We start from the raw sequence: 17,815 nt of genomic DNA, 5'->3' as shown, positions 1-17,815 counted from the left end.
GTTCATCAGTTTATTTTGTTAATTAGATTCCATATATGAATGAGATCATGTGATACTTGTCTTTCTCTGACTTATTTCACTTAGCATAATACTCTCCAGGTCCCTCCATACTGTCTCACAGGGTAAGAGATTCTTCTTTTTTTACTGCTGCATAGAATTCAACATGGTATAAATGAACCTCAACTTTTTTATCCACTCATCTACTAATGATGTGCTACATTTTATATCACCTACATTTCCCAGGGTGCAGTCTCAAGGAGCAGCTATACAGCAGCAGGGAACAGCCTTGGGGATCAGGGGTTAGATCTCAGAGATAGGGCCATCATGGGCTGGCCAAAAGGTATCCTACCATTTCTCCCTCACAGCCACACTATGAAGCGGGAACTAGTGTTCTCTTATTCAGATGAGGAAACAGGCTTAGAGAGCTTAAGCCACTTGTCTATGGCGGTGGTAGAGATGGTCTTGAACCTAATATAGTTCTTAAATTAGGTGGTTGGTGGTTCATTTTATTATTAAGCCTTCCTATACTTTGTATCTATCACATGTATCAAATATCCATACGAATTTTAGAAAAATTTGGGCACAAAATGGGATTTGTAAATGACTTTCCTTATGTAAAATATTCTCAATATAACATTAAACAATTATTTTTTAAAATAGATTTTTATTGATTTTAGAGAGGGAGATAGAAACATCAATGATGAGAGAGAATCATTGATTGGCTACCTCTTGCATGATCAGAGATCAAGCCGGCAACCTGAGCATGTGCCCTGACCAGGAATCGAATGGGACCTCCTGGTTCATAGATTGATGCCCAACCACTGAGCCACTGCGGTCAGGCTAAATGATTTTTTTTAAAAATATTTTTATTGATTTCAGAGAGGAAGGGACAGAGAGATGGAAACATCAATGATGAGAAAGAATCATGGATTGGCTGCCTCCTGCACACCCCATACTGGGGATCAAGCCCAAAACCTGGGCATGTGCCCTTGACTGGAATCGAACCTGGGACCCTTCAGTCCGTAGGCTGACACTCTATCCACTGAGCCAAACCGGCTAGGGCCAGGCTAAATAATTTAAAGAAATTAGTTCTTCTCTCCCTGTCTCCAAAAGCAGCAAATGCTGGATTATCTTCTATTGTTCCAATGACTACAATAATAGCAGAGGCAAAGGATATATATTTTGTCTGAGAGTTGTCATGGAATCAGATTTGTTGTGAAGAACTAAAGAATTTATATTCGGAACTGTCTGAGTTAGAAATATTCCGTGGCAAGTATAATGGGGAAACAGACAGAAAGCTGATCAAACTGGTCCCAGCAAGATAATAAATCACAAGGTCTTATTTTCCCTAACCAGGGACACTTAGGAGCAAATGGTTTAAACATTCCAGACCACTTAGGGGCAGACCCCATGCTGTCCGGGTCCCTCTTTGGTGACATTCTTTGAAGGTGAAACTGACAAGAGAATGACTGATTGATCAGCATATTAAAGGACACACCTGCAAAGCTGACTATTCTATTGAGATCCTCCCGAGACCTCTGCCAAAATCCCCTTTAGAAACAGGTTAAGAACCCCTAAGACAAGCCAGTGTGGGCTCTCTCTGGAGCACGCACTTGCCTTTCTTCCCTCTCAGGTGTGCATCTTTACTCTTCTCTCCCAAACTCTAACGGTCTCCACGAGCCTTGCAACCAGGGGGGCAGCAGGCAGTGGCAGCTTGTCCCAGGCTAACCCCCTGAACCTGTGTCCAAGGCCCCTTTACGCTGATCGCATCCCCATCTCAGCTCACTTCTGCCATTGTGGCTTTTACTTCTCAGTGAGTCCGCACAGCCCAGCGTGGCCCACTTCTTTCCCATAATGTTTCTAAGGAGCCAAAGCAGAGCACTGCCTAGGCTCCCTTCTGCTGCTGCTTCTATCTTAGGCCTGCTCCAGGCCAGGTTCCTTTCTGGTGACATGTCCACCAGAGGAAGAAATACAGACAACATACACAAATATAAAATCAAGAATATTTCTGTATAACAGCAATGATCACAAAGAAAATACCATCAAAACAGTCACAACAGCTGCATCAACCATGAGTGATTTTATTGAAGACTGACCAATGAAACGCTGACTGTAACATACACCTTGAGGCACCCACCTTGAACTTACCAGCCCCCTTGTTAGGCTTCACAGTATGTGCTTTCATCCCACCCGGAAAATGGAGCCAGGCCTCAGACTATCCTCAGACATTGCTCTCAGGCAACTGAGTTCAGACAAGTGGTCTCCTCTTCCATTATCCCACCAGCTCTCTAATGCATCTGAACCACAAAATGGGCCCTTGCTTCTTTCCTATCCCAGCTCCATCTTCATAAACTGTAACAGACAGGAGTCCCCAAGGGTGCAAAATATTTCTTTCCAGATAATTTTAAAGGCAATGGAAAAAAATGACCATGTGCTAATGAAGCTTCTATGGCTGAAACAAGGGTCTGCAGATGTGATGACTAGCCACACAGACCGATTGGTTATGCTGCAATAAATGAAATTTATAATGTGTCTGAAGGCAGTAAGGAGTGCTGTGTTTGTCTAGAGTTGGGATCGGGGCTCTTTCCACTATACTAAGCTGGCCCTTTAGCCCTTATTTATAATAACTGGTACTTTTTAGGGCTATCCCAGATTCAGTGAAATTTCCACCTTTCTGAAATATTTTCTCTCACAAACTCTATGCTAGTCTCTAAAACTTGACTAAAGGAAAAGAAAAATACCAAAATTAAAGCTACAATTTAAGAGTTGAGGCCGGCAGCAGGAGAGGATTTTCCTGGAAGGCTTACTGCTAGAATCCCTAGCGGTTCCAGGCGACCTGCAGCTTCCCCCGAGTCAGAGGGCCCAGTTCGCCTTCAGAGAGCAAAGAAAACAAAAACTCAAGGAGCATCTGTTAAAAAGAAAAACTCTTTTTGCATACAAACAGGAAAATCAGAAATTCTCCAGTAGAAACGAGGGAATGATGGCATCTGAGGGTCTGGTCCAAGAAGAGACAAAAGTTCTGAAACTTAAGACAAAAATGGCTGATAAAGAAAATGTCCATAGACCTGCAAGGAGCAAAAATAATGTAACAATGGGAAAAAATTGTATTCCATTAAAACCTTCTAATGAATTAACCAATTCAACTATAGCCACTGATATATATAACTTGGAGAATAATCAAACTCTGCAGTTGTTACCAATTACAAATGATCGCCAAGGTCAACGTATGACATTAAGCCAAGCGTTTCACATTAAAAACAATAATAAAAAGAAACAAGTGACTACAGAAAAACCAAAGCAAGATGCTAACGTGCTCAAGAAACCTGTGCTTGGATCTTATCGTGGCCAAATTGTTCAATCTAAGGTTCATTCAGTTAGAAAACCTGTACAAGTCAAAGATGAGCATTCTGCAATAACAAAGAAACTTTCAACTCCTATCTCTAAGGCCACAAAACCTCAGCCTATCAACACCAGCAGTGTAACAGCAAAAAGTCACTGAGCCTCAAATATGATGACTACGACTAAATTTGTGAGGGCTACATCTCAGAATGAACAACTTTTTTTTTTTTAAATATATTTTACTGATTTTTTACAGAGAGGAAGGGAGAGGGATAGAGAGTTAGAAACATCGACGAGAGAGAAACATCAATCAGCCGCCTCCTGCACACCCCCTACTGGGGATGTGCCCGCAACCCAGGTACATGCCCTTGACCGGAATCAAACCTGGGACCTTTCAGTCCGCAGGCCGACGCTCTATCCACTGAGCCAAACCGGTTTCGGCAGAATGAACAACTTTTATGTCCTCCTATTAGAAGTCACCACAGTAATACTCATAATACCCAGGACTCCCTGAAACAAGACACTGCCAATGTTACATTCGGAAAGGGTCTCATGAGAAAGAGTTACTACAATTAAATACAGTTTTATCTAATGTCAAAACCATTTCTTCTCAGGAAGTAAAAAGAAATAAGACAGTATCAGGAAGCATCGCATCTGAAATGATAGCCAGGCCTGCTTCATCTTCTAATATCAAACAGATAGAAACGTCAAAAACCATTGAGCAGTGCAGGCAAAAGCAACTATCAACAGAAGGGCTCAGCCCAAAGAAACCGTAGAAGAAAGAAAAGCTCGTCTGAGTGAGTGGAGAGCCAGCAAAGGAAAAATGCTGAAAAGGCCTCCTAGCTCAGTAATAGCCCAGCCTGAAGCTGAAGGACAGAATGAAAAACCAGTTGGGTCATTTTGGACTACCCTGGCAGAAGAAAAATAACAAAGATTATTTACTGAAAAAGTAAACAAGACATTTTCTGAATGCCTAAACCTGATTAATGAGGGATGCCCCAAAGAAGAAGTATTAAACACACCGAATGACCTGATTAAAAATATTCCAGATGCCAAAAAACGTGTTAAGTATTGGATATGCCTTGCACGTGTTGAACCACTCATAAGTTCTATTGAAAATATTATCTCAATCTTTGAGAAGGCCATTCTGGCAGGAGCTCAGCCTATTGAAGAAATGCGACATGCAATTGCAGATATTCTAACAATGAAGAGTCAAGAAAACGTTAAATTTGGAGAAAATCTTGAGGAGGCTTGTGCAACCAAGGAAAAAATCCAAGAAGTCAACATTGAAGATACTGGTGTTAATCTAGAGTCAGGAAAACCTGAAATGGAAAATAAACATCATAGAAATGTGGTATTTCAAGATTGTAAAAAAGGGCAAGTACACAAAACAAAAGATCCAACCAATGATGTTAAAACCCCCAACACAGAAACTAGGGAGGGTTGCTTAATTAAATATAATGTGTCTACTACACCATGCCTTAGACTTCGCCTGTTCTTGGCATTGTACTAGTAACATCAGCACACACCCAAGAGGGGCCTAGAAGGGTCAAAGCACTGAAATGTCCTTTGAAATCTGTCCAGGGCCAGTTTTTAGGAGTATCCGGACCTTAGTCAGCCAGAATTTTCTAGGGAAGCAACAGAGTTAGGTTTACATTCTGGGAGGTCCATCCTGTTCTAGGGAGCAGAGCGGGGGAGGGAGGTTGCAGTCAGTGGCTTTTTTCTTCCTTTGAGCTCTGTAGATTTCTGCTGGTTTGGGCTAAGAAGAATATGCTGGAGGATATGCACTCCTTATCCTCATCTTTAAGCCAAGAGAAAGATCTATCACAGTGCTGAGGTACCTTTTAAGTGCTTCTAAGACAGCTTTAACACAGCTCTGGGCTGGGACAGAAAGCCTCAGAGAAACCATAAAACACAATCCAGAGGGCACCATTACATTGTCTTGTTCTGGGAATTCTGCCTTCAGACAAAACCACACCTCATGAATGCATAAGCAAGCACTTTCTGAGCCATCTGACAAAGGCTGCGCCAGACGGAGAAGTGGCCGAGCCAACCAGGCAAGTGCTTACCTCTGTGTGACAGTGTCAGAGGGGAGAGCCCACAGTGAAAAACAGATCTTGTTTGTAATGGTCTCATCTGAAAAGCTATGCAGCAAATACTCTATAAACAAGTATCAGCCTAGATGGTTGGAACAGCTGGTGGCATCTAAACGCTGGGCTGTACGTTCTCCAAAGACTTCAAGACAAGTACCAGAATCAAGACTCTGAGACAAAGAGTCTCTGAAGATATTTGTCCTGGAGCTGCCATCTCTTATGAGTATTTCCTGTGTGGCTGTAAAAGTTAATGGGATGAAGCCTTCACTATCAGCAGAGAGAAGGATCCAGCGGGAGTCTGCAAAGTAAAATGAACACATAGGCAATTTAGGATATTTCATCTTATTCCACTAGGAAAAACAACAAATATGACTTTTTTTGGGGAAGAATTTAGTAGTTGATAATATTAAACCTGATCACCTCGAGACTTTAGAGAATGGGGAGACGGAAGGACTGTTACGGAGGGTCTGGTAATATGGCAGGAAGAGGATGCTGAGGACTTAGGCAGAGCTAAAGGACATACACTTTTCACTCCGGCTGGGCATGTAGTACTCAGTGGTATGCATCTGGGCTTCTGCCTGCACGCACGGTAGGGGTTGTGTGCGGAGTGTCCCTACCTTACCTACATGCTCTTAATCAGTTTCTCCAGAAAATATGTGAGGTTGGGAACAGCCACTCTTATGGAGGAACCTTCTCTACTCTTTAGATCCATACCAACCTCTGGACACCCAAGGAGGCAAAAATGACTAGAGCTAGACTAGAATGGCCCAGAAAATCCTGAATGGCTAGTTCCAGGAGAGCGAGGGCCATCAGCATGCCTGGACCTTCTCTGGCTCTTTCAAGTCTATGGTGTCTTAGCCTTCTGACCTTGTAATTTCACTTCTGAAAAATCTATACTTTCCAAAAACAACACGTAAAATAGAGAGGTTTTCATTAATGTTATTTATAACGGGCCACCGCTGGAACCCACCAAAATGTCAAAGAAAATATAGCAGCCCAGCTAGTGTTGCTCAGTGGTTGAGTGTTGACCTATGAGCCTGGAGGTCACAGTTCAATTCCCGGTCAGGGCACATGCCCAGGTTGCAGGCTCGATCCCCAGTGTGGGGCCATGCAGGAAGCAGCCGATCAATGATTCTCTCTCATCACTGATGTTTCTCTCTCTCTCTCTCTCTGTTTCCCTTCCTCTCTGAAATCAATAAAAACATATTAAAAAAAGAAAAAAATATATAGTCCTAGCTGGTTTGGCTTAGTGGATAGAGCGTCAGCCTGCGGACCGAAGGCTCCCGGGTTCGATTCCAGTCAAGTGCCTAAGAAAACCAAAACCTGATGGAACGTGGACATGACTCAGTCCCTCACCATCCAGAAGTGTCCCTCGTGCCCGTATGTTTGCTGCACATTAAAACAACCCCTTTCAGAAATATTCTGCAATGTTGCTATGATCTTCATGTTCTAGTGCAACAGGTATACATGAGGTTTTTATGTCATTTCCTTGCAGTTGTTATACAGGGTGGGGCAAAAGTAGGTTTACAGCTATGATTACTCAACACAGTTCATTCTTGTATTATTACTTACTCATTATTGCATTATTTTCAATACGACCAACTGAAAACCTACTTTTGCCCCACCCTGTATATGGCTTTGTAACTTTTTTCTAGTTTTTCATGTATACAGTTAGGTTTTTCAGCTAGGCGATAAGTTCCTTAAGGGCAGAACACATATTTTCCATGTGTCTGGTGTTAACAGGCCTGGGTATGCGGCAGGCAATTAATAGTAGTTGTTAACTATCTAGAGAATCACGGAATGATCAGTACACATCATTTTCATTACCAGTGAAAGTAACAAAACAGACGGTGGAAGGAGGGTGCTGGGCAGGGTTGATTTCTGGATTTTACCTACCATGCAGCATTTCAACAAGAGCGAGGCCGAAAGTCTGCTGCACTGTACTGAGCCTCAGCTTGCCATTGCAGAGAAGCACGTCTCTTTTTTCAACAACAGATTCTACAGAATAACGTTTCTTCAAATACAAAAAAAAAGTTGTTAAGCCAATTGCAGAAGCAATGGAGTTAACATTTCTTTAGAAAGTGTAAATATTTTTTTAAAACCCTTATCTAGTACCACTATCACTTAGACTTCAGTTTTATATCAGGAGCTTTTTGCTCTATTATTTAACACAACTAAAGGGTCAGACCAGAACACAACCCCTAATTTACTTTTCCTAGAACTTTGTCACTAGGAACTGGCTGTCCTAGGATCTGACTAATAACACTACAGATGATGGACGGCAGCCTAAGAGACACAATCTGATGGTGAGGAACAGGTGCCTGGCTATTTTAGGTATAACTCACAAAACTTAATGCTCTCTTTATTGGGGGGAAAAATGCCAAGAAAGACTGCCCTAAGGATTTGCACAAGTAAACAAACTGGTCAAAATTCACTTCGTTTAGAAAAAGTACAAATAAAAATGATTATTAAAGTCTTATTAAACATTAACTCTTTAAAATTGGTTTCAAATATCCCTAGATAAAGAAAATATAAAATAATTACAGCTCTAATTTAAGATAATATTAAGAGTCCAAAGGTATAATCATAGAATAAAAAATATAACTTCTAATTATATGTTATTTGCAACAATAACTTCCTGTAAGCATTTGAAGAAGAGTTTTATAATTTCAACGACAGAAGATAAACTGTACTACACTGGTGGAAGAATAAACAACTAAAAGAGCATGTCTACTATTAACATTTTAAATATTAATAAATTATAAAGGCCAGAAACAACTAATCATTTATTTGAATTCTATGAAAAATGTCACTTTGGAAATTACAGGAGAAACTCTTCCTTGCTATTGATTATTTTGCCTTTTTTCTCATTACAAAAGGGATATATCCTCAATATAGAGTAAAACATAAATTTATAATGTGGAAAGTAAAGTCCCCTCCAGAGGTAATTATTGATAACAGCTTGGTTCAATCAGTTCATTATAAACTGAGAAACTGAAGAACTGAAAAGGCAAAATACCCCATATTTCTTTTACTCAAAATATATAGAATTTCACATTTACAAATGTTTACAAAAGAAAAAATATGTTATTATTTGGTAGAAGAAATATAGACTTACTTAAAACTAACTCTGTGATTTTCTCTAAGGGTTCAATTATGCAGAATTTTTACTTTCAACATTAATTATTCCTATATTGGTTACATTCCCTTCCTCCCCTCAGTGAGCGAATATTACTTTCGTAATTAGGGAAAAAAAATACTGTGCAGATGTAGAAAAAGAAAAAAGCTCTATATGCTGATATGGAGAATTCTATTTAAAAAAAAATATTTTTATTGATTTCAGAGAGGAAGGGAGAGGGAGAGAGAGATAGAAACATCAATGATGAGAGAGAATCATTGATCAGCTGCCTCCTGCATGCCTCCTACTGGGGATCGAGCCCACAACCCAAGCATATGCCCTTGACCAGAATTGAACCCAGGACCCTTCAGTCCACAGGCTGACACTCTATCCACTGAGCCAAACCGGCTAGGGCGATATGGAGAATTCTTGAGGATATATTATTAAATGGAAAAAGAAAGATGCAAAACACTGGATATAATGCCTTACACTTTGTGTAAAAGAGGAAATAAAAATATATAGTGTCCTGGCCAGTTTGGCTCAGTGGATAGAGAGCATCGGCCCACAGACTGAAAAAGGGTTCCAGGTTCGATTCTGGTCAGGGGCGTGTACCTTGGTTGTGGGCTTGATCCTCAGTGGGGGCATGCAGGAGGCAGCTGATAGATGTTTCTCTCTCATCCATGTTTCTAACTCTCTATCCCTCTTCCCTTCCTCTCTGTAAAAATCAATCAAATATATTTTAAAACATATATATATATATATATATATATATATATATATATATATATATTAAGATCTACTAGTATCTGCATAAAGAAATAAAAATAAAAATGTTAATTATAGGAGGTCAGGGGAACAGATTGCACAGAGATGGGTTGAGAGTAAGACTTCCCAGTATATATCTATCTTTTTATTAAATTGTTTCCCTTTTTAAACAGGTAAATGAATTAACTATTCAAAAAGAGGAAAAAAGGGGGGGATAAAAAAAAGAAAAAGAAAGGAGGGGGATTTTTAAAAAGCGGAATCTAAATTTCACATCTATAAATACTATTTAAAAACTAAAAAACTTTTTTACAGAAAACTTCAGGTATTTATATAAAACCATTTAAATAACTGCTTTAGCTAAAGACAATGTAACAAAAATCCTCTCAAAAATCTGGAACTGAGATGTCAAATGTTTATAAACATGTGTCTCAATTAGCTTTGGTACATGATATAACTAAGATTCTTAATGAGGTTGTGAAATTAATTTGAAAAAAAATTAAATCAGTGATTTACATTATTTTCAGCTGGTTTGTGATTTATCTGGTTTTAGGGAGAATTGGGGAAATCTGAATAAGGACTAGGTGTTAAATGATAATAGTAACTATTGTTAATGTTATCACATGTGATTATGGGATTGTAGTTATTGAAGCAAATGTGTTTGTATTTTTCAGCATCCTGAAATACCTGGGTGAAAGACATATATTTACTTAAACTATTTTAGAAAACAACATAAAAGCAATATGGCAAAATGTTAACTGTTATATCCAGGAACTACAGGATTTCATTATGTAGTCTCCCTATGTGTTTACACTTTTTAAAATAAAAGATGTGTTTTAAAATTTTTCATTAAAAAATGGAATTGTTTTAAATTATTCTTTGGTTCTTTTAAAAACCTACATCCCTGAGTTGGCCAAACAGTACTAGTTTTAAGAAAGAAAAAAAATTAAAATATTACTTCTTGACCATTATTTAAATAGTAATTTTACATATTATTGATCATTGATTTCAATACCGACTTTCTGCAAGTATCTTTTAAAACGAAGATATATAAATCTACAGTAATCAAATCAGCATGATATGGATAAAGTTCTAGGTAAAGAGATCCACCCTCCAACAGCTGCAGTACGGAGAATCTAGAATTAGATACCAGTACAGATAAGTTTATATATGATAAATATGGTAGACTCAGTTCAGTGGGATAAAGGTGAATTTTTAGTAATGTTGCTGACACAACTGGCTATCTAACTCTCAGAAAATAGAAGTGGCCCACACACAAAAATTTAATTAAAGATTGAAAATGTACCCTGGCCAGGTAGCTCTGTTGGTTTGATACCGGGTCAGGGCACATACAAGAAGCAACCAATTAATGCGTAAATAAGTGGAACAACAAATCAATGTTCCTCTCTCTCTCAAATCAATTAAAAAACACAAATGTAAAAAGCAAAATAATAAAATATTGCAAGCGCCCTGGCCGGTTTTTCTCAGTGGATAGAGCCTCAGCCTTTGGACTGAAGGGTCCTGGGTTCGATTCCATTCAAGGGCATGTACCTCGATGCAGGCTTGATCCCCAGCTTTGGTCAGGATTCATGTGGGAGGCAACCAATAGGTGTCTCTCTCTCACACAGATATTTCTCATTCTCTGTCTCTCCCTGTCCCTTCCATGCTCTCTAAAAACCAATGGAAAAATATCTTCAAGCGAGGATTAAATAAATAAATAAATAGGTAAATAAATAAATAAAATATATTGCAAGAAAATCTAGACATTACATGCATATTAATCTGTATAATATACAAAAACTTCTTGTAAACTGATAACTCAATAGGGAAAAAATGAGCCATAGGTTACTCATTCATTGGCCCCAGAACATGACGACCTATGTACTCAAATTCACTAGCAGTAAAGGGGAAAGAAATTAATAAAAGTGAAATACTATTTCACAGTTATCACATTCATGAGGATGTGAGGAGAAGGTTGCTGGTGAGCATGTAATGACACATTGTTAAGTAAAAATCTTTGAAAGGCAATCTGGCAAGTTTTTTTAAAAGTAGAAACATATATTCAAATTGCATTCCTGCTTCTGGGAACCAACCCAATAGAAACAAAAGTAGGAAAACAAATGGATACATACAAGAATACTATTGCAGCACTAAGCAACTGAAAACAAAGTGAATGTCCATCAACAGGGAACGCCTGGATAAACAGCATACTCTCAGCATGAAGTAAAGAGTACACCATATACCCTATTTCTATAAAACAATAACCACCCCTGAACCTATATATCGCTTGTACCTATGTATCTATTTATGCAAAGAACTGTGTAAGATTATGAGTGTGAATTACACCATGGAAGGATCCACATTAAGCTGCTAGTTAAGTGGGGAAGAGCAGAGGTCAGTTCCATAGGGAATGAAAGTGTTCGTGATAAAGCAGTGGTTCTCAACCTTCTGGCCCTTTAAATATAGTTCTTCATGTTGTGGCCCAACCATAAAATTATTTTTGATGCTACTTCATAACGGTAATGTTGCTACTGTTATGAATCGTAATGTAAATATCTGATATGCAGCCGAAACCGGTTTGGCTCAGTGGATAGAGCGTCAGCCTGCGGACTGAAAGGTCCCAGGTTCGATTCCGGTCAGGGGCGTGTGCCTGGGTTGCGGGCACATCCCCAGTAGGAGATGTGCAGGAGGCGGCTGATCGATGTTTCTCTCTCATCGATGTTTCTAACTCTCTATCTCTCTCCCTTCCTCTCTGTAAAAAATCAATAAAATATATATATATAAAAAAAAAATCTGATATGCAGAATGGTCTTAGGCGACCCCTGTGAAAGGGTCGTTTGACCGCCAAAGGGGTCGGGGCCCACAGGTTGAGAACTGCTGTGATAAAGTAACAGGATGCTATTTATGTAATACTACGTTTGCATATGCATGCATAAATAGATGCATTGACATTTCTTATAAATGGAAGAGGGTCTGCACTGCATAAGAAAAAAGTTTCACAATGAAATAGCACAACTAAAAAAATTTTTTTTCTAAATATGAATTGATAGAATAAGTGCAATCATTCATGTTTTCACACCATGCACATGATAAAAATCAGTGTATCCTGGTATGCGTGTCCATGTGGTTGGCAGGCAACCAACCTGTAAAGGTGTAACAGCTTGCCTGTAACATAATATGCCCAGTTCAATTTAAACACTATCTTTCGCAACCATTTTTCTGGCAGTGACTACTGGCTGTGGGAGCTTATGTATAGTGGTAGCTCCTGAAGGAGGAATTACCTGGTAAGAGATGTGGACGTAAGGCAGATCCTGAGAGAGCGGATACACTGGAGAGGACTTCTTTCCATTGTGTAGGAAGTCTGTGAGTTCAGAGAGACTTCGCTGTACTTCCATCAGTTTCCTAGATAAAATTTCCAGTTCCTTAGAGAGCTGACAAGTTTCCTTTTCCCGCTGTAAGTTCTTTCTGGGAGGGAGATTAAGAGGGCCCAGGGTGCTGGTGTAGTCTGGTGTGCTGCTGGGTTTGGGCAGTGTCGCTGACCCGTCAACAGGCTCGGCCTCTCGAGTTTCCAGGGCTATGGAGTCATCACGCACACTGGATGGAGGGCGTTGGATTTCTTTAATAAAAGTACTTCCAGGCCTTCCACCTTGACTACTGCTATTAGCTGTTAACGAGAGTCCTGTGTTTTGGTGACAAATATCTGGGGAAAGACTCTCAATTGGCTTTTTCCTCTCTGCTTTATTTAACAGAGCACTGAGGGTAGTATAGCCACGCTGGTTTTCGCTCACTGTTACTGGAAACTCCTCTTTCAACGTTACTTCTCTAACAGTCAAGCGAATGACATACTCCTCAGACTTTGAAGAAGGAAGAAATGTCGAATCAGTGGATTTTTGTTTTCCTATCAAAATTAATAATAATTTATCTGTCAAGAAACATATGCCTTTTGGTCTCTCATTACTCTCTAATTGAATCTGCTGGATATTGGGCATAACCGCTGGAATGACAGAATAGATAAAAATTGTATTACAAGTATTGGAAGCCACGGCTACAACCTTTGCTTTCAGATTAAATGCTATTAGATCAGGAACCAGAATGCCTGGAATGGTGACTTTTTTGACCTGGGTCACCACTTGCGCAAAGGTCACAAGAATCAAATGTGAAGAATCCAGATCGGTTCCTGCCAAGTAATTCTTTTTTCTTAGACAAATGAGGGCATTGCTCTCAGACTCAGATCGATTGAAACGTATATGAGTTAGATCCAGAGGATCTGAACCGGAAGAAGAAAAGGGAGACACTGATGTGTCGGAATTGGTTCCACAAGAGGCTGCCCCTTTATCCACAGAGGGCATCGCATCAGTAACTGGTGACGTATACAGACAAGTGTCTTCACTGCTGGGTGGAACGCCAAATGTTTCAGATGCATTTAAGCCACAAACCTTACCTATTGGAAGTTCAGTGGCTAGGACGACCTGTGAGTCCTCCGCGGCCCCAATGGAGCGCACGTCGCTGCGCACATCCAATACCGGGCAGCAGGAGCACCGCTGAAGCGTCTTCTGAGCACTGTCCCAAATGTAAGAGTGCAGGCTGCTGCCTACGGCCACCAGCAGCCGCTGGCCATCCTGGGTCCAGCACGCACAGTGAATGAGGCCCTGGGCGCTGCCGTCCGCTTTTACTCGGGAACCGTCACAGTGCACGTTATGGACAATGGAGACATCCCGTGCAGTCAGCACCGTCAGAACAGCACTTTGTGGGTGCCACACACAGCCTTGGGGAAGGACAGGGCGCGATTCTCTAATCTCACAGGTCTGAGACACCAGCGGCTTGCTTGTTCCCGTGGTACTGGGACACAGCTGCCACACAGTGACATGCTGCTTGTGCTGGACAGCGAGCAGAGGGGGCGTGTCAGCTATCCCAGGTGGGGCCCACGACACCCCATACACATGCTCGAATTGCCCAATGACCTTCGAGTCCCCAAACTTGGCCTCTCCACGCTGAAGCTGTACATCAGTCAGGACTACCTGCTCCCCATCGGTCCAGACAAGGCCGTGAATTGGGTGTATTGCTTGATACAATGCATTCAGCCCACTCCTGAGAAGTTTTCCTTTTCCCAACTCCATCTTTCCTGATAAAGGTCATCTGAAATAATTAAAAAGAAAAGCTACATCCTGAGACTGTAATCAGAGAAATCCAGAATATAGGACATATTTCAAGATAACTGGTTTAGATGTTTCACGGGTCAGTATTGTGAGAGGATAAAAGGATAGGAGGAGTGTGGCAGGTTCACAGAGACTACTGAGCCAAAACAAACAAACGCAACATATAATCTTTGGATCTTAAATTGAGGAAATAAAATTTTCTACAAAAAAAAAAAATATATATATATATATATTTGTAGAACTGGGGAAATTAGAATATGGAATGGATATTAGATAATATTGTAGAGTTAATAATTTTCCTAAGTGTGACCATGGTACTGTGGTTATGTAGGAAAATGTCTTTATTGTTAAGCTAATGTATGTTGAAGTATTTGGGATAAAGTGTCATAATGCCTACAACTTGCTTTCAAATGCTTTAGAAAACAAACAAAACCCTCCCCCAAAAATATGTATCAAAAAACATATGTATGTATATCCTTGGTGTATATATAGAGAGAGAGCGCTAAAGCAAATGTAGCAAAATGTTAGTAATTGCTGAATTCAGATTGAGACTATGTCAGTATTCATGGGATTTTGAACTTTTAAGCTAGAAAAGTTTCAAATTAAAAAGTTGAGAAAAGTCTCCATCATCACCTAATTTCTATTCTCCTTCCACTGCCAATTCAATAAATAAATGATATTCACGACTCAATGGCCTTTACCTCTATACTGAAATGACACTCCAAAGTCACCATTGCTATTTCTACTTCATCATTTTCAAATAGCACTTAACTTTCAGAATAGTTTCACGCTCCCGATTGCATTTGCTCCTTGCAACAATCCTTCACAATAACGTAAACCAGGCTAGGCAAGTATTGCTTTCAAATTTTTCGTTCTTAAGGCTTTCCGCCCCCCGGACGTTCAGGTGACTAAAGTTCATGCCCACTGCCATGAAATTCAAACAAACCAGAGGCGCCTAAAGTAAAACAAAACGTTCCCTCCAACTCCTCTTGGCCACCGCCACCGCCCTGCGCCCCAAACCTTAAGTCCTCGAGAAAAAGCACTGTTAACAATTTGGTGTACAGCCTTTGAATCTCGTAAAGAAATGTATGTGTATTTCTTTATACATATATATGATTTCATATGTGCTACATTTTTAAAATCCTCACTGGAGAATACGATTATTAATTTTTTAGAGAGAGGGGAAGGAACAGGGAGCGGAGGAGAGAGGGAGAGAGAAACATCTATGCGAGAGGAACATCCATTGCTTGCCTTCTGTACCCGCAACCTAGGTATGTGCAACCTTTTGGTGCATGAGTCCAGTCCAACCAAATGAGCCACACCGTCCAGGACTAAATTTTTTCTTTTGGACAAAAGTGGGGTATAAGTCAGAGTTCCCAGATATTAACAACAGAAACCACTCTGGTTAACTTAAGCAAAATAAAATAATAATAATAATAATCTCAAGAACCAGGCTCAGAAAACAGGCTGCTAGGCACGATAAACCACCGCTGCCCCTCTCTCTAGTCAGCTGAGACTCTAACTTCTCAGAAGCTGAGAATCAACTTCACTGCCCCTTCACCGGATGGCAATCGCTTAACATTCAGAACTCCTGTAGGCTGAGCTCAGTTCACAGACCCTTTGCTCTAGCAACCAGGGGGGAGAGAGTCTCCCCACAAAAAGCCAAGAGGCCAAAAGCTGAAATGACCTTCAGGAGGCCTCCAATTATTTGGTATTTTGTAAAGTATTTTCACTTTCCTCCACCCTTCCCGCCCCGCCCCCCTCCCCTCCAGGTGCGTGCTCTTGGCCTTTCTCTCTCCTACCCTCCAAGGGCCCTTCCTTTTTTCCTCTATAACTTGTCTCCTGAGCCCAGGCAGCCCAGCTGGCTCACCTTTTATACCTGTTACTTTCTAAACAAACTTTCGCTTGTGTTTGGGGGAAAAAGAATTAACACACAGGAAAGGTATATTCACACACAAAGAAAATTCTGATTACACACCTCCAGACCTTCCCATGCAGTTTTGGTTAAACTTTTTCAATCACACCGTACAATGTTGTATCGCATCGTTGTTGTTTTTTTCACTTAACATTATATATTAGCATCTTCCCATATTATTTAAAAGTTTTGTAAATTATCTTTATAGGCCACTTAATATTCACTCGGTGAAGGTGCATAATTTCCCTCACTGCGGAGACACCCGGTTGCAGCCCCCTTGAGCCTATTATAAATGACGCTTTATAAAGATCTTTATGCATAAAGCATTTTCTTCTTTTGGATGGTCACTTTAGGATATATTCCCTGAAATGTCACTCACAGGTCACGGGGAATATATTCACTCCTTTGAACGCACCCGCGGCTCCTCCGCATCCACTAACCCCCGCACGCCGGCCGCCACCGTTCTGCCCATCCTGCCCGCACGCCTGAGTGTCTTTCACCGTCTCCCACGGGCCAAGCCCCTCCACCATCCACCCCGCCCACCCACAGGCTCCCCACACCCGCCAGGCTGGGCAACAGCGGACACAAAGCACCTTTGGACTCACTGCCCCGCAGTCAACCAGCTTGCCCGGAGCCGCCCCAACTCACCCAACGCGGTTCCAAAGTCCGCAGCGGGTACCGGAAGCATCGACTCCAAGGCCTCTGATAGGTGAGATGGTCGAGGAAAGCTCGGGAACGCCGCCAGCCTATTGGTTTTTATGTGTGTCGCGTTAGGAGAGGGTCTTTTCCGCTGACCAATGAGCTCTGGCTTTTCCGCAGAGATCTCTGGGAGTTGTAGTCCATGTGAAAATCACGCAATTTCTCTTAAGAGGTTTATCGCCTTTCCTCACTTTTTATCGGTTTTCTTAGTCTAAGAAGGAGTCCAGGGGCCCTAACGTCAAGACGGTTTCTTAAGTATTTTGGGGGGAGATGGGGAGTCAGGGATGGGAAGGGGTTGAGGATCTATTTAAACTACAAAATTTTCTCAGAAAAATGTTGCGGGGTTTGTTTTTCTTGAAAAATGTTCTTATCTGTACACAAAATATTGTGCATCCCATTGAAGCCACCCCACTGACCTGTTCCAGTTACACATCCCTGTTCTATACGCACCCCAAAGTGTCTGCCCATGGCCGTAGCCCATGGACTAGTGACTTGTCACTAGGCTTCTTTAGACCGAGTTACACCCTTGGGAGAATGTGGGCCACACCTTGGAGCAGCCCGTGGGGGGTTTCAGATCCTGAGCCTCACAGAACAGTTGATCATCATCTTTCTTGGATAACACAGCCAACCCTCTTTCAACGACGCCGATAGCCTGCTGTCTCCTCCGTAACCCCGGGGAGGATGGGGAAGAACACCGCCAGGGCCTCTCCGCACACCCTTGCTCAGGCTCTTC

The 17,815-nt window shown here is 41.1% G+C and overlaps 1 protein-coding gene and 1 pseudogene across 4 annotated transcripts; one reads left to right on the top strand and one right to left on the bottom strand.

Annotated features, from left to right (window-relative positions):
- The first annotated feature begins 324 nt into the window (after positions 1 to 324).
- Positions 325 to 3,571, top strand: LOC118669467 (annotated as a pseudogene).
- LOC118669232 (WD repeat and coiled coil containing) lies at positions 2,066 to 17,103 on the bottom strand. 4 transcript variants are annotated; one of them, XR_004971919.1, is made up of 5 exons: positions 16,977 to 17,025; positions 12,594 to 14,448; positions 7,329 to 7,446; positions 5,409 to 5,730; positions 2,066 to 4,661 (listed from the first exon to the last, which is right to left on the bottom strand). XR_004971919.1 is itself a non-coding variant. In XM_036335214.1 (4 exons), exons 2-4 carry the CDS (start codon positions 14,427 to 14,429, stop codon positions 5,513 to 5,515), a joined length of 2,172 nt encoding a protein of 723 aa, XP_036191107.1. In that variant the 5' UTR covers positions 14,430 to 14,448; positions 17,032 to 17,103; the 3' UTR covers positions 2,066 to 5,512. The 4 variants fall into 4 exon arrangements, 3 of the variants coding, with proteins under 3 accessions (XP_036191107.1, XP_036191106.1, XP_036191108.1); XM_036335214.1 differs by lacking the exon at positions 16,977 to 17,025 and adding an exon at positions 17,032 to 17,103 and having other exon boundaries at positions 2,066 to 5,730; XM_036335213.1 differs by having other exon boundaries at positions 2,066 to 5,730.
- Positions 17,104 to 17,815: the final 712 nt, after the last annotated feature.

The sequence above is a fragment of the Myotis myotis genome, unplaced genomic scaffold (genome assembly GCF_014108235.1).
Source record: "Myotis myotis isolate mMyoMyo1 unplaced genomic scaffold, mMyoMyo1.p scaffold_m19_p_14, whole genome shotgun sequence".
NCBI lineage: Eukaryota > Metazoa > Chordata > Mammalia > Chiroptera > Vespertilionidae > Myotis > Myotis myotis.
The sequence above is the reverse complement of the archived record's forward strand: the minus strand, read 5'-3'. Positions and strand labels throughout refer to the sequence as shown.

What these genes read in the sequence shown, in the direction of transcription:
- LOC118669232 (XM_036335214.1), bottom strand. Translation starts at nt 14,429, where the DNA reads ATGGAGTTGGGAAAAGGAAAACTTCTCAGGAGTGGGCTGAATGCATTG. An exon ending in ACGTCCACATCTCTTACCAG is followed by an intron (nt 7,447 to 12,593) that starts GTAATTCCTCCT and finishes TTGTATTTGAAG; the next exon opens with AAACGTTATTCTGTAGAATC. An exon ending in TCTTGTTGAAATGCTGCATG is followed by an intron (nt 5,731 to 7,328) that starts GTAGGTAAAATC and finishes TTTACTTTGCAG; the next exon opens with ACTCCCGCTGGATCCTTCTC.